General features: G+C 34.7%; 1 protein-coding gene across 1 annotated transcript in view; it reads left to right on the forward strand.

Moving 5' to 3' along the window:
- Positions 1 to 16,777, forward strand: part of rsh (Rap GTPase activating protein radish) — a 558,630-nt gene that overhangs the window by 404,239 nt on the left and 137,614 nt on the right. The window contains exons 10-11 of the mRNA XM_089642770.1: positions 4,038 to 4,182; positions 8,632 to 8,889. Of these exons, the coding sequence (XP_089498896.1) occupies positions 4,038 to 4,182; positions 8,632 to 8,889 (403 nt within the window). The remainder of the gene's footprint in view (positions 1 to 4,037; positions 4,183 to 8,631; positions 8,890 to 16,777) is intronic.

The following is a 16,777-nucleotide window of genomic DNA, read 5'->3' on the forward strand; positions in this document are numbered from 1 at the left end:
ATGTTACTGCCATCAATTCCTTATATTTGCATTTCCACTTAGGATCCATTGGCTAGGTAATTTATTTATTAACCGACTTAAGTCATATTTATAAAATTAGTAATATGAAATTAGAGGAAAATACACAATGAAATTTGACGCTATTTGCAAAAAGTATGGCACATTCACATTATGACATTAGTTTTACCCCACCTGCGTTAAAACAACAGAGCGGAAATTGGTCAAATAAGCAGTAACAATAATTCCGCGTTCTTCAGGTGTGTATCGCTCCATTGCTTATTGTCAATTAATTCTCTATCTGTCTACAATATAAACGCTTAAGCACATTGACATTTGACGCCGTTTGCGAAAATGATGACACATTCACATTATGACAGAATACTCTTATTCACAAAAGAGTCACTGCCGTTAAGTGTTTTTCATCAGAACGTACGTGGACTGAGAACTAAAACGGACACATTTCTTCGTAGTGTTACGAGCGGTGATTATGACGTTATTGGCATAACAGAGACTTGGCTTACAGATACTATTTCAGATGGTGATCTTTTTGACTCAAGATACAACGTATTCCGACGCGACAGAAGTATCGAAGGTGTAACTATGGGTGGTGGTGTGCTCCTGGCTGTCAAAAAGGAACTCAATGCAATTTGTAATTACTCATGGTGTTCTACGGATGAGGAAATATGGGTTACTCTTCTTATCCCACGTGCAACAGGATTCACTAAAGTTCATCTCTGTTGTACCTACCTGTCAAAAAGTTTCAACTTCAATGCTCGAATCACCGCCTTCTCGAATGATCTAGGTATTAAGCTTTTGAATCAACCAGACGGCAAGTTTTTATCATGGGAGACTTTAACCTACCCGATATTACCTGTACTCTTCCTGTGGGTGAGGTAAACCTGATTCCTAGCAACTACACTTCTACAATAAGCTCAACACTTATCGACAATATTAATTACTGTAACCTCCACCAATATAATGGTATTCAAAATTCATTAGGAAGAATTCTTGATCTCGTTTTCTGTAATTGTTCGGTACGCGTAGCTCCCGCGAACGATCCGTTGGTTCCTGAGGATGCTCATCATAAATCCATCATTATCACTTCTGATTTCGTTGAACTCCCGGTCATAAAGGAAAACTCAATTAAACGGCCCTCATTCCACAAGGCTAATTATGATGACATAAGAGATAGCCTGGCACAAGAAGATTGGAACGCACTTAACCTTACCGATTCCGTCAATCCTGCAGTATCGCATTTTGACAATATTATTAATAATTTGATCGCTGATAAGGTTCCATTTAGGCGTACTGGTAAATATTCCTACCCCCCGTGGTATAGCTCGTCATTAATAAAACTTATTCGTGAAAAGCAGAAATTTCACAGACTATATACAACCTACAAGAACCCTTCCGATTACATTACTTTTTCAAGGCTACGCACCAAACAGAAAAAAATGGCAAAGAAGTGTCACGAAGACTTTATTAATAATGCTGAAGAGAATATCGCCAAAGATTCCAAGGCATTCTGGTCATATGTTAAATCAAAAAAACTATCAGCATCTATTCCTAGCGTATTAAATCTTAAGGGTGTAACAGCCGAGGGTGAACAGGCAGTCTGTGATTTATTTGCTGATTATTTTAATTCTGTCTACGAACCGGCTGACCCTCTGGGGATTTCCTGCGATGACTCTGTAGTTAAGCAGGTTTGTGCGATGGGATCAGTTTTTATCGATGCTGACCTCGTGTCTAAATATTTAAAACGGCTCGATTCTAGCAAGGGAGCTGGGCCGGATGGTATCCCACCACTGTTCATTACCGAGTGCGCAAATCATTTGTCACTCCCGCTATCGATACTGTTTAATATATCGATCAAGGTTGGTACATTTACAGATATATGGAAAAGAGCCTACATCACACCAATTTATAAATCGGGAACTAAGTGTGAAGCAGATAATTATAGACCCATTTCCAAGCTTTGCATTTTTTCAAAGGTGTTCGAAAACATAGTCTATGACCAGTTATTCCCTGTGGTAAAGAATTCGATCAACGAATTTCAGCATGGATTCTTTGCAGGTCGCTCTGTTGCTCTTATAACTTTTACAAACTTCTTGTCTGCCTCCATGGATAAACGTGTGCAAGTTGATACAATCTATACCGACTATAGCAAGGCTTTAGACAAGATAAACCACAACATTCTGCTTAGAAAACTTGCTAATCATGGTATTCATGGAAATCTCCTTCGTTGGTTATCCTCATACGTAACAAACAGGTCCCAGGCTGTGACAGTGGGTGGATTTTCCTCCGTCTGGAAAATCATTACTTCCGGTGTGCCTCAGTGGTCCATTTTGGGTCCTTTGCTTTTCTCTATCTATATTAATGATATTACGACATGTTTTCACAACGCTCAAATTTTACTATTTGCTGACGATATGAAGATATACCTTCCTATAAGCTCCCCGGACTGTTCTGCGCGTTTACAAGCAGATCTTGATCGACTGACTGTCTCAGAAATAAGCTTTTTATCAATATTTCTAAATGTTTTAAAGTCACATTCACACGTAACCGTGTGAAAATACTGCATGATTACACCATTTCTGGATCGATTTTAACAAATAAAGACTATGTGCGTGATCTCAGGGTTTTCTTGGACTCTAAACTTACCTTTGATAAACACGTTGATAACATTGTCACCAAAGCATCAAAAATTCTAGGTTTTGTACTGAGAACATGCAAATTTTTCAAAAATACTAAGACATATCTGACTCTCTACAATTCACATGTTCGTTCTCACCTGGAGTACTGTTCACCGGTTTGGAATCCGCGCTATGTTGTTTATGTTAACAGGTTAGAAAGAGTTCAGGAACGATTTCTCAAATTCCTCAATTTTAATCATTTAACATATACAACTCTTACGACGAAATCGAGAAACATTTTCGAATCACGAAACTACTCAACAGGAGGATTGTCGCTGATCAGATGCTCTTGTATAAAATTATTAACTCTAAAGTTGACTGCCCGGAGTTGCTGAACAAAATAAATTTCTATGCGCCAATTCGATACAGCAGACAAAATACCCTTTTCTACATTGATAGATGCAATACCAATTCCAATCAAAATGAATTTATGCAAAGGACATGTAACTACTATAATAATAAATTTGCAAATATAGACACTCGTGCTGACATATTCACTGCTAGTTACTATCACTACAGAATTTCATTGTATCACATTCTAACTCATATTCACGACTGTTAAATTGATTGTACCTAATATTTTAATATTACTTGCGTGGTAACTTTTCCTTATCCCTCTCCTCCCCTTTCCCGTTCCAACCCAAGTCTATTTAAGTATAGTTATTATCACTTTTATTTATTGCTGTTTATTGTAGGCATATTATAGGTTTATCGTTTGTTGAATTTACATTCGTATTATTATTTTTCATATTTGCTGCTTTATTCTGTTTTTTTTTCTATTTTTATTAAACATTCTAGTTTACAGGTTAGTTTTATATTTCTGAATATATATCTGTGAACATTAATAATTGGTCTGTTTTTTTGTTATCCTCTTATGTATATTGTATTACTAAGACTGTTTATGTTCCTCAAATAAATAAATGACATTACTTTCGCCCCAATTTTTACAAATCCCAGCAAGAGATCGTACGTCACGTCATCGTTCTAGTATTTCCTTTCTTTTTCTCTCACAGGGATTAATATTATAATAATCAGATTGAAATATCCTATGATGTTTCTGATACTTTGTTCTTGTCGGCAGGTTTAAGTTTTGGCGTTTATTATTATTTTCTCTCTATTACTAAATTATCATGTCTCTCTATTGCTAGATACCAACTGCTGGTTCACGTCGGTTCTAAACATGGAGTCACAAACTATGAGAATAACTAGTCATCTGTTGGAGAAGTCTCTAAACTTTGTTGATTACTAGCACCAGAGCCATCTGTGCAATGTATCTCGAACTGTCGTACTTATGATAGTATATTTTAGAGCACAATTTTAACGATTCCGTTCACCCTGTTGCAGGTCTTCATAAAATCAGAGTTGAAGGTCGGAGTGATCTACGTGAAGGAGGGTCAGTATACTGAGGAAGAAATACTGGACAACAACGAGAACTCGCCGCTGTTTGAGGAGTTTCTGCAAGTGCTGGGGGACAAAGTCAGGCTCAGAGGTACGTAGGACAAAGTCAATATTTCTTATTAGAGTTCTTCGAATAAAACACAGCAAAAAATAAATAAATTCAAATAGAAAATTATATCAATTACAGACATATTCAAAAAAATTATCCAACATCTTCACAGAACTCGAGGCAAAAATTTTAGATTTTTCATACAACTTGCCACCCTTCTTTGTAGATTTCACTATAATTTACATAATGACGGCCTCCGTGGTCGAGGGATAAGGCTCTCAACTAACAATCCCGGCGTGCGCAAGTAAATTTTATTTGTAAATTTTAAATATTTAAAATAATATAATGTATATTTGCGACACGTTCCGGAGTGAAAGAAACTCTCAGTGTCACCCTGGTTTAAGACTACCATCCAGAATTGAAACGTTGCTTGAAATGGCTTTGGCCGTATTTGGTGACCAGATCTGAATAGCCAGGTACTTTCTCATCTTCTCTTCCCCATCTCGTTCCTCTCCCCGCTACCTTCAGCCCCACAATATACCCTAATTACTGATGCCATAGTCTCACTGGCTCCATACGGTTGGCACTCTTGTGAGATTTCACATAAAAATATTAATAATAATAACTTTAATTATATAACTTTAATATTTTTTATTATCAGTATTCAAATGCGTCGAAAAAAAGTCCAAATTCATAGCTGACTATCACACCAACCTGCAGGCAAAATAATATTTTAATTTTTTTTACAATTACCACAATGCAATAAATTTTTAAGTTAATATTCTAGTTCTGTGAAAGTCCTATTCAAGTTCTGTTAGCCTCCATGTAATGTTGAACAACCGGCCTATGATGAAAATTATTTGAATAGAACTTTTGCTGAACTTGAACTTTAGCTTTGAAATCGGTGAATTTCTCAAAATTGTGAAGCAATCCGACCAAGACAATGCTAGTAGTTACTGCTCGTTTTTCGATTTCAATTTTCAGTACATTGTGTTTCTCTTATTGAATAATTAAAAATGTGGAATGAACAATTTGGCGTATGGTCTTATTTTTGGCATGGGAAAAATTTCTGAAGACACTTGGTAAGTACCGCCGCCTTAGGACACATTTGTTGGATAATCAACACCCCTGCCATAGTTGACCCGAAGTGGTTTAAAGTGGTGGCAAAGCAGGGGTGCCCAGATTTATGAGGTGAGGTTTGTCCAAGTCTTGACGGTGCGATGTGTTTGCCCACCTAATGCGTGAGTAGTCGAATCGGAAGAGACTGATTGAGGAAGACCTTTTGACTGCTTCAGCAGAACTTTTTCAAGCCATCGCCTTGCACCATAGTGGGAGGAATGGATTCATACGTCCGTCACCCCTGGACACATTGATCCCCAGTTTCTTACCAACCCTTCATACCTTTTTCCTTCCCTAACCCCTCTCTCCTTCCTTTCCCTTAAAAGACCCTTCACACAGCATCCCCACGGATGATATAAGCCTTAAGCCTTCCTAGTGGCCTCCTGTGTGGAGCTAGTGTTAAAAAAATCAAAGAAGTGTTCAGGAAATCGTTATAATCGTGTTTTCAGTTAATTCACGATTACTTGAATTTATTTATTATATCAAAGTTATTTTATAAGATTATTGAACACAAGGGTGGTAGAATTTTTTTAAAGAACATAAGTGCTACACAAACCAACTTAGAAATTATTTAAAAAATAATAATACCGTTGTAAATATAGAGCTTCTTTTCAGATAATAATTTAATACGCCTTACGTTCAAGTTTAAAAATATCCACTTTTATCCCTGCTGGATTGTCTACCTTGTTCTGTCGAGTACCACTTGATGAGGAGACAAATAAATTGTATCGCGATCTTGTTCCTAATATATCACATTATTTTTATCATATGTGAAGCGAGGCTAATTTTAGAACAAGGGTAAGAAGTGGGAGTGGAGGTGTAGATAATACCGAAATACCCCGTTATTATTGAAAACATCGTTTCTTTTTAATATTTAAAGCCTACATAACATTTTGTACTACAAATCAATTTTCAGCGAAAAACGTAAGTGTAAATGTTTGAAAATTTATGTGATTTCTTGACGTAAGAGTGTTTTTTTAAAAGACGCGGAAGAAAAGCTTTTTCGGAAAAAACTAAATACATTATATTCTTTCGCGTTTGACTTAAGACATGATGGTGGATTACTTTTTAAAAGCTTAAGCTTATGTTTTTTTTATGTTTCCGTACTTATTTCTTACTGTGGGATTTATGAAGCTGTTTATGTAAAGAACACATCAGAATAAAGATAATTGCTACAGAATGATCAAGAAAAAAAATCACAGCAGCAACTGTGTATTTAATAACATTTTTCTTGAAAAAATGTTCATGTTCAGTTATTCAAGTTATCACATTATTTTCATTTGCAAAAATGAGACTTAAATTCAAAACCAATCCGAATTTATTAAACCAATCACTTACATACAGACCCACAACCAAAATTAGTACCTACGTTTGATGATGATAAATAAAAAAATAAAAAGATTTTAAATTCTATCAGTAAAAACAAAGTTTTTTTTACTATATTAAAAAAAACTACCACTTATCAAAAAACACACACGATTTCTGTTTTTTTTTGTTTGACTGAAGTTGAACCTTCCTTCCCAAGAACTGACAGAGTGTGAACACCACTATCACTAAATCCAAATCCTAATTGGATGGTACAGAGTTTTATTTACTGATGTAAATTTTTATAATGTCATCCAATTTAAGAAATATGCGTAGTGTGCTCATGTATTTACAGGAGTGCCACGAAAAGTTTATAGATTGCATTGTCATTTACTACAAGTTTATCTACCTAGTTGCAGCTCGCTCGAATGTCGAGAAGTGGGTTAGCTTCTACTTCCAAGATTCCATTTCATTCAATCATGAATTTATTCAATCAATCAAGAAAACAAAATCGAAATTCAAATTGGTTTATTTTAAAATACAATCCATCTACGTACAGTATTTTCTTATATAAATTTCTCTTGTAGGCAAACAAAAAATACGCCTAGTGAAAATAACATTTTTTTAGTACAATTTGAGAAGTTTTGGTGATTTTTTTCTTGGTAATAAACCATGGACTACCATCGAGAGGCTAATAATTACTGGCTTGCTACAAAAAAACACTGAAGTGGCCAAAGTTTCATCAGCCAAGTTGAAAATGAAGCATGTAAGCACGCCAAACTCTTTTTTTCTCCTTGAACAAATTACACAACTTTGTAAGCTTTCACAAATACCTTCTTGTTAAAACTTTTTTAATACAAGAAACATACACCAATCTGTGATTTATGAGCCTCTCGTAAAAGCCAGTTAAAACCCAACTGGTATTTTCTTGCAGTATATTTTTTCTAGAATATCGCGTAATTAATATAACTGAAACATGTCTTAAATTTGCCTTTATTTTCATTCTTTACAAAATCAAAGTAAACTCACTGGACTGCGAAATAAAAGCTTTATTTGCTCACGTTCAATCTATTCAATTCCAATTTCTTTCTTTTCTTTAAAGTAAAATGGTACCATTGAACCCTTGATATTGGCAAATGTTGTGTTAGGAGGGAAATTTAAGGAAGAGACAGTAACTAGAAAGAGAGATTTAAACAACGAATCTGTACTGAATTAAAACCTTTTCACTGGCGCAATACGATGAATATTAATTTCGATGATTTGGCGCTTACGCATAAAATCGTAATTTAATTAAATCATTTCGATGTTGGATATGGGTTCCGCTGCCCCGGGGACAATTTATTTGATAACTGCCATAGATCAGCCCAGGTAGTTGGCTGCGTTTAGTGACTCAGCAGGGGTGAAGGTTATCGGGTGAGGTGTGTTCAGGTCTTGACGACGGATGCGCCTGCCCACCAACTGCGTGGCGGGTCGTTTTTAGGAGACCCTTTGACCTTCCTAGCTGGTCTCTTTCGACACATCGCCTTGCACTGTAGCGGGAGGGAAGGATTCAAACGTCCGTCACTCCTTGACCCACTTACCCCTAGATTTCTACCCACCCCTCATACCTTTTTTCCTTCTCAGAACTTCATATCCTTAAAAATACCCACCACACAGCATACCCAAAAATGAAATTTCCTTCGGGTCTCCTGTGTGGGGATAGTGTTAAAAAAAAAAATAATGATTGTTTAATATTGACAAATAAGTGTTCATTAAAATGTTTACATTAATTTAATTGTGTGTTCGACAGTTCTCAGTGGGGTGGGACACATTTTTCATTTAATTAAAAAGCTTTGCTCGAAGGACGGATTAGTATCTTTTACATTTACTATGACATAGTGTATCAAAGCTTCATTTATGAGAAAACGACAGAGTTATTTGAATGCATAATGTATAAAAGAAATTCAATAAATAGACGAAAAAAAAAAAAAAATTAATTCGCTTTTGCGCTTTTTTTCTGTCCTGCTTTCAAAAAAAAAATCTTTTGTTTTTAATTAACTCAATAACCAAATATTTTGTAATCCCCAGGTTTCGACAAGTACAAGGGCGGGCTGGACACCGTGCACGACCTGACCGGACTCTACTCAGTTTACACCAGCTGGCGGTCGATAGAGATCATGTTCCACGTGAGCACGCAGCTGCCCTACGAGCGCCACGACCCGCAAAAGCTACAGAGAAAGCGGCACATCGGTAACGACATCGTCTGCGTTGTGTTTCTTGAGGCGGACAACACTGGCTTCAGCCCGAGCTGCATTAAGAGCCATTTCCTGCACACTTTCATTCTAGGTAAGTTGTTTTTTATACATACCCATAAGACCCTAGGAAAATAACATACTGCAGGCCCTATGTCAACCTCAGGATACTGTGTGGAGGGTTTTTTTTATGGAAAGATAAAAGATATGAGGTTTGGACAGGAATCCAGGAATCAGTTTGTCCAGAAGTGACGGATATATGAATATATCTCTCCGACTGCGGCGCAAGACGATGGGGCGAGTGACCAGTTGGAGAGGTCGAAGGGTCTCCCAAAACCAGCCTCTCTCGGTCTGGTACTGTTGTGTTCGTACAAACAGGTCTCCAACTCGTCTTGGAAGGAGTTTATCAATAAAATGGTTCTTTTAGATTAATCAGGGATTTATTAATACTTCGCGTATTATAAAGGTGATTCGATAGTCGACCTAACTAGAAGCTGGCTAATTGGAATCAGAAACAGTAAGTTTCTCTGGGAGCTTTCCCACTGGCCCTGGCGACTACTGGCCACTAGCTCCATCTTGCGGACTTACACCCAAGCTCTATGCACTGCCATCTGTGCGTGCATCTATGAAGCTCTTACTTCCCAGTAGCTACGCAGATGGTGGGCAGGCGCATACTGAACACACCTCACCCAATGAACTAGGGCACCCTTGCTAAATCACAAAACGTAGCGAACCACTTAGGGTGACCTATGGTAGAAGTGTTAGTTATCCAACAAGTGATTCCCGGGGTGGCTGTACCCAAATCCGCCTCCCATATTAAAAAGACTATTCATTGTACACCAGCTGGTGTTCTATAAAGATCATGTTCAACATGACTAGCAGTTGCCCTACTAGCGCCACAACTGCAGAAACTGCAGAGGAAGCGACACATCGGTGACTACATCGTCTGCGTCGTTTTTTCTTAAGGCGGACAATACTGTCTTCAGTCCCAGCTGCTTCAAAAGCCATTTCCTACGCACTTTCAAAGGCTTCTACTTGGTGTATACCGGCCAACAGAGATCATTTTCCAAGAGCACCCAGTTGCCCTACGAGCACCACGACCCGCAGAAGCTGCACAGGAAGCGACACAACGGTAACGTGGGTCGTGTTCCCCGAAGCGAGTAAGATATTAGTAACCCGGCAGTGATCGCTTTTTTTATTTGTGTCTTGTTCAGTTTATTTATACATCATTACATTATGTTTTTGGATTCTGGTGACATCAAAGACTCCGAGGTTCTGAGGAAAAAAATCATTAAGGGTAGAACCTCTTTGCCATCTTTGCCACCTAGGCTATCTTTGGGGATTTTGTGTGAAGAGTATTTTTCATGGAAGGAACAAGTTATGAGGGGTGGGTAGGAATCTGGAGGACAATATGTCTAGAGATGACGGACGTATGAATTGCCGGAGAGTCCTGCCTGAGAGGTCGAAAGGTCTCCCTCAACCAGTCTCTCCCGATCTAGACAAACCTCCCCCCATGAATGTGGGCACCCCTGCTAAGTCACCAAACGTAATGACCACTTGAGGTGATCTGAGGCGATGTTATTCAATGAATGGTATCTGGGGTGGCAGTACCCATACCTGCCTTCCAAAATTAAAGTGCCAACTATGCTGAAATATTTATATAACTACTACTATAATATAACTACTAACGTTGTACAAATCACTCGATTGTTGAGTTTGGCAGCCACTACCGATTTGAAAATAATAAATAACTCTGAATTTTTCGGCGCGCTATGTGATTATAGATTCCTACTTGGTAACGGATAATTTTTTTTTATTAAATAACCGAATTTACTAGATAAACCTAAATATTACAAAAAATTTTATAAATTTAAAAAAATAAAAGATAATAAGTTCAAAAAATGCATACAAAAAATAATAATTTTATAACCACCTCACTCGGCTGCGCCTGTTGCAAGCTAGGTGATAAAAATTAAATTGAAATTAATATCCTAAAGTATAATAAAATGAGAAAATGAAAAATAGCGACGCGAAGTTTGTTGTTTTGTAGATTGCAGAAGTTCTGAGTAATCTGTCCGCAGTAGAAAATTTAAACAATATAAAGTGGAGGTGGGAATGCTATCTGTATCTAGTGGTATTAAAAAGAATAATGCTCCTAGCTAATGCACAGAATGCACACAGTATTCTCAAAGATGATTTACAAGCCCCTCAAGTCCTCCTGCATGGTGTTAACAAAAATATATTATGAAGCGGTATAAACACCAGAATAAAGTTAATTATTACGTACTTATTACAAGTAACTTTTCCCAATTATTTTTAACTGTCTTTTAAAACATTCAATTTTATAATATCTTCTCAATTATTTGGAGTAATATCTTCACCGTTCTTCTGCTTTAATTGAATTGCCTTTGTCGTTTATCAGATTCGTTTAACTTATTCTTCAACTCATTAAAACAATTCCCCACCGAAAATTTAAATTTCTATGAAATAATAATATTGTTTGCATCGGATTCCCGCTTCTTAAATAATGGAATTGGTTTCGCTTCATTGATTCTATTGAACAATTCCTGAAATTTCATTAAACACATTAATTATCTCATTATTTTTAGTCTCTCATTTCTCAACATACCTCCCTCATAAATGTTTGCCAATTTTCTTCATTAATTTTTTTTTTAAAGACTGTTTTTTTTTACTTTTATTGGAGGGTATTTGGGTCGAGCTATTTAATAATTTTTGTTGAAAAGTTGAATTTAAAATTGGGGTGTCTAAAATTTTTTTAATGTTTTCTTATGATAATCTATATAAATAAAAATGTCAATGTTCTTTTGTTCAAAATCTTAAATCTCCTTAAGTTGCATTTGAATACGCGTGTGTCTTTATATACCTATATTGATTTTTTCGAAAAAAAAGCTTTTTGAAAAACAGCCCCATCTGTTGGGCGTAGGCTCTTCTTTTTCCATCTGCACAAGCAGACTGAGACACAGCAACGCGTACAGCTAGTTATTAACAATGAAAAAAATACTGAACGACATATTGATACTGATGACATCATTAACAAAGCCAATAAAATGCTGGGATTTATAATTCGCATAGCAAAACCCTTCCACAACATAAACACTCTATATTCCCTTTACACCTCATATATTCGCCCGCACCTGGAACACTGTACACCGATCTGGACTCCTTTATACCAAACCCGTATCGAAAGAATAGAAAGAAATTCAAAAAAAAAAATTTAAACACATAAATTATAAACTAAACTTACACTTCTCAAATTATACCGAATCCATTAAATTTCATAATTTTAACTCCCTCCAAACACGACGTCTAATTTTTGATCAAATCCTATTATTTAAAATCCTAAATAATGGTCTGCACTCACCAGAACTTACCAATTTAATATGTATTCTTATTTGAAAGAAATTGATCTTCCCGGAAAGCTTACTAGCTTGATGGCTAACTTCAACTTATTGGCCGAAACCTGCTAATTTCGACTAATCTTTTCAATATTATTATACTTACTGTCTGAATGCTTAAAACAGAATTTTCATTAAGATAGTTACATTTCTTTGGACAAATTGTATAATTCCTTATTTGAAATTAAGAAAAATATTATGTTTGGTTCACAGTTTTTTTTAACACATACTCTTTTATTATTCTCTTAGACTCTTGACGTGGCCCGACTCAAATATCTATTTTTTTTTCATTTTAAAATTGCAAAAAAAATAACAAATTCTAAGCTGTTCATTTTGGTTTGGATGTATTAAGGTTAAATGTTACATACGTTATAATCTATGCGTTTATAGATGTCGTTAATTTAATTATATTATGAAAATACACCTTCTGCCAGTTAAGTTCTACAATATTAAGACAAATTATTTGTTTGCGCTCTTACATACGCAATATGAATATGAATAAATAGTTTTGTCCCAAAAAAAACTCAATTTTCTCAAGAAAGACATATAAATACAGTAGTTTGTATCTGTGATTCAATCCAATATTGTATTTATTAAAATTATTTGAAAAATTGAGTTTATTACAAACAAAACAAAGCGTGCGTACAGGCGTAAATAAATAATTCGTCTTAACATATTAAAGCATAACTTGCAAAAAGTGTATTTTTATAAAATAACTAGCTGACGTGTACCCGGCGTTGCTAGACTTTTCACTACTTTCAATGAATATAATATCCATATATTATATACATATTAAAATAACTAGCTGATGTGTACCCGGCGTTGCTAGACTTTTCACTACTTTCAATGAATATAATATCCATATATTATATACATATTAAAATAACTAGCTGATGTGTACCCGGCGTTGCTAGACTTTTCACTACTTTCAATGAATATAATATCCATATATTATATACATATTAAAATAACTAGCTGATGTGTACCCGGCGTTGCTAGACTTTTCACTACTTTCAATGAATATAATATCCATATATTATATACATATTAAAATAACTAGCTGATGTGTACCCGGCGTTGCTAGACTTTTCACTACTTTCAATGAATATAATATCCATATATTATATACATATTAAAATAACTAGCTGATGTGTACCCGGCGTTGCTAGACTTTTCACTACTTTCAATGAATATAATATCCATATATTATATACATATTAAAATAACTAGCTGATGTGTACCCGGCGTTGCTAGACTTTTCACTACTTTCAATGAATATAATATCCATATATTATATACATATTAAAATAACTAGCTGATGTGTACCCGGCGTTGCTAGACTTTTCACTACTTTCAATGAATATAATATCCATATATTATATACATATTAAAATAACTAGCTGATGTGTACCCGGCGTTGCTAGACTTTTCACTACTTTCAATGAATATAATATCCATATATTATATACATATTAAAATAACTAGCTGATGTGTACCCGGCGTTGCTAGACTTTTCACTACTTTCAATGAATATAATATCCATATATTATATACATATTAAAATAACTAGTTGACGTGTACCCGGCGTTGCTAGACTTTTCACTACTTTCAATGAATATAATATCCATATATTATATACATATTAAAATAACTAGCTGATGTGTACCCGGCGTTGCTAGACTTTTCACTACTTTCAATGAATATAATATCCATATATTATATACATATTAAAATAACTAGCTGATGTGTACCCGGCGTTGCTAGACTTTTCACTACTTTCAATGAATATAATATCCATATATTATATACATATTAAAATAACTAGCTGATGTGTACCCGGCGTTGCTAGACTTTTCACTACTTTCAATGAATATAATATCCATATATTATATACATATTAAAATAACTAGCTGATGTGTACCCGGCGTTGCTAGACTTTTCACTACTTTCAATGAATATAATATCCATATATTATATACATATTAAAAATAACTAGCTGATGTGTACCCGGCGTTGCTAGACTTTTCACTACTTTCAATGAATATAATATCCATATATTATATACATATTAAAATAACTAGCTGATGTGTACCCGGCGTTGCTAGACTTTTCACTACTTTCAATGAATATAATATCCATATATTATATACATATTAAAATAACTAGCTGATGTGTACCCGGCGTTGCTAGACTTTTCACTACTTTCAATGAATATAATATCCATATATTATATACATATTAAAATAACTAGCTGATGTGTACCCGGCGTTGCTAGACTTTTCACTACTTTCAATGAATATAATATCCATATATTATATACATATTAAAATAACTAGCTGATGTGTACCCGGCGTTGCTAGACTTTTCACTACTTTCAATGAATATAATATCCATATATTATATACATATTAAAATAACTAGCTGATGTGTACCCGGCGTTGCTAGACTTTTCACTACTTTCAATGAATATAATATCCATATATTATATACATATTAAAATAACTAGCTGATGTGTACCCGGCGTTGCTAGACTTTTCACTACTTTCAATGAATATAATATCCATATATTATATACATATTAAAATAACTAGCTGATGTGTACCCGGCGTTGCTAGACTTTTCACTACTTTCAATGAATATAATATCCATATATTATATACATATTAAAATAACTAGCTGATGTGTACCCGGCGTTGCTAGACTTTTCACTACTTTCAATGAATATAATATCCATATATTATATACATATTAAAATAACTAGCTGATGTGTACCCGGCGTTGCTAGACTTTTCACTACTTTCAATGAATATAATATCCATATATTATATACATATTAAAATAACTAGTTGACGTGTACCCGGCGTTGCTAGACTTTTCACTACTTTCAATGAATATAATATCCATATATTATATACATATTAAAATAACTAGCTGATGTGTACCCGGCGTTGCTAGACTTTTCACTACTTTCAATGAATATAATATCCATATATTATATACATATTAAAATAACTAGCTGATGTGTACCCGGCGTTGCTAGACTTTTCACTACTTTCAATGAATATAATATCCATATATTATATACATATTAAAATAACTAGCTGATGTGTACCCGGCGTTGCTAGACTTTTCACTACTTTCAATGAATATAATATCCATATATTATATACATATTAAAATAACTAGCTGATGTGTACCCGGCGTTGCTAGACTTTTCACTACTTTCAATGAATATAATATCCATATATTATATACATATTAAAATAACTAGCTGATGTGTACCCGGCGTTGCTAGACTTTTCACTACTTTCAATGAATATAATATCCATATATTATATACATATTAAAATAACTAGCTGATGTGTACCCGGCGTTGCTAGACTTTTCACTACTTTCAATGAATATAATATCCATATATTATATACATATTAAAATAACTAGCTGATGTGTACCCGGCGTTGCTAGACTTTTCACTACTTTCAATGAATATAATATCCATATATTATATACATATTAAAATAACTAGCTGATGTGTACCCGGCGTTGCTAGACTTTTCACTACTTTCAATGAATATAATATCCATATATTATATACATATTAAAATAACTAGTTGACGTGTACCCGGCGTTGCTAGACTTTTCACTACTTTCAATGAATATAATATCCATATATTATATACATATTAAAATAACTAGCTGATGTGTACCCGGCGTTGCTAGACTTTTCACTACTTTCAATGAATATAATATCCATATATTATATACATATTAAAATAACTAGTTGACGTGTACCCGGCGTTGCTAGACTTTTCACTACTTTCAATGAATATAATATCCATATATTATATACATATTAAAATAACTAGCTGATGTGTACCCGGCGTTGCTAGACTTTTCACTACTTTCAATAAATATTATATCCATATATTATATACATAAAATATGTATTAACCTTCCGGAAGAAAGTCTCAAAATGAAAGTGAAAACCCTATCAAACTCCGTTGCATAGTTTAGAAGAACTAAGCGCACAAACAGACAGACGTGGATAGTGACTTTGTTTTATACTATTTAGAGATACCAATGTATTGTCACGATATTGGAACACGTGTTCCTAAAAAAAAAAAAATCGCATTGTGTCATTATATATCATATCAGGTAGGTAAACGAAAAAGAGTTATATTTTATTATTACTAATTTACTAAAAGTTTATCAGGAAACGGCCTGTAATCCCGTTGTTAGTTCATTATGATCTGGGATGTTCCTGAATGTTCCCGAACGTTCCAGACTATTCTGGAACATTTCACAATATATCAGAGTAAAAATTTTGTGGATTGCTCTCGAATACTCTCGAATGTTGTGGACTGCTCTAGAAATTTCTAGAGTGCGAAACTTTCAGCCCTTATATCTTCAAAATCACGCCCTTCAAGTAAAAACAGGAACCTTTTTCATGGAAGGGCGATAGAGGTTTACCACACCGTATAACTCCCTTGATCGTACCGGGACACGTTTCCGAGTTTCACGGCACGTACATTGTACAATTGCTTTTATAATATATATATATATTGA

Source organism: Hesperophylax consimilis, chromosome 18 (genome assembly GCF_061612785.1).
Source record: "Hesperophylax consimilis isolate HC1 chromosome 18, BYU_Hcon_1.0, whole genome shotgun sequence".
In the NCBI taxonomy this organism is placed as follows: domain Eukaryota; kingdom Metazoa; phylum Arthropoda; class Insecta; order Trichoptera; family Limnephilidae; genus Hesperophylax; species Hesperophylax consimilis.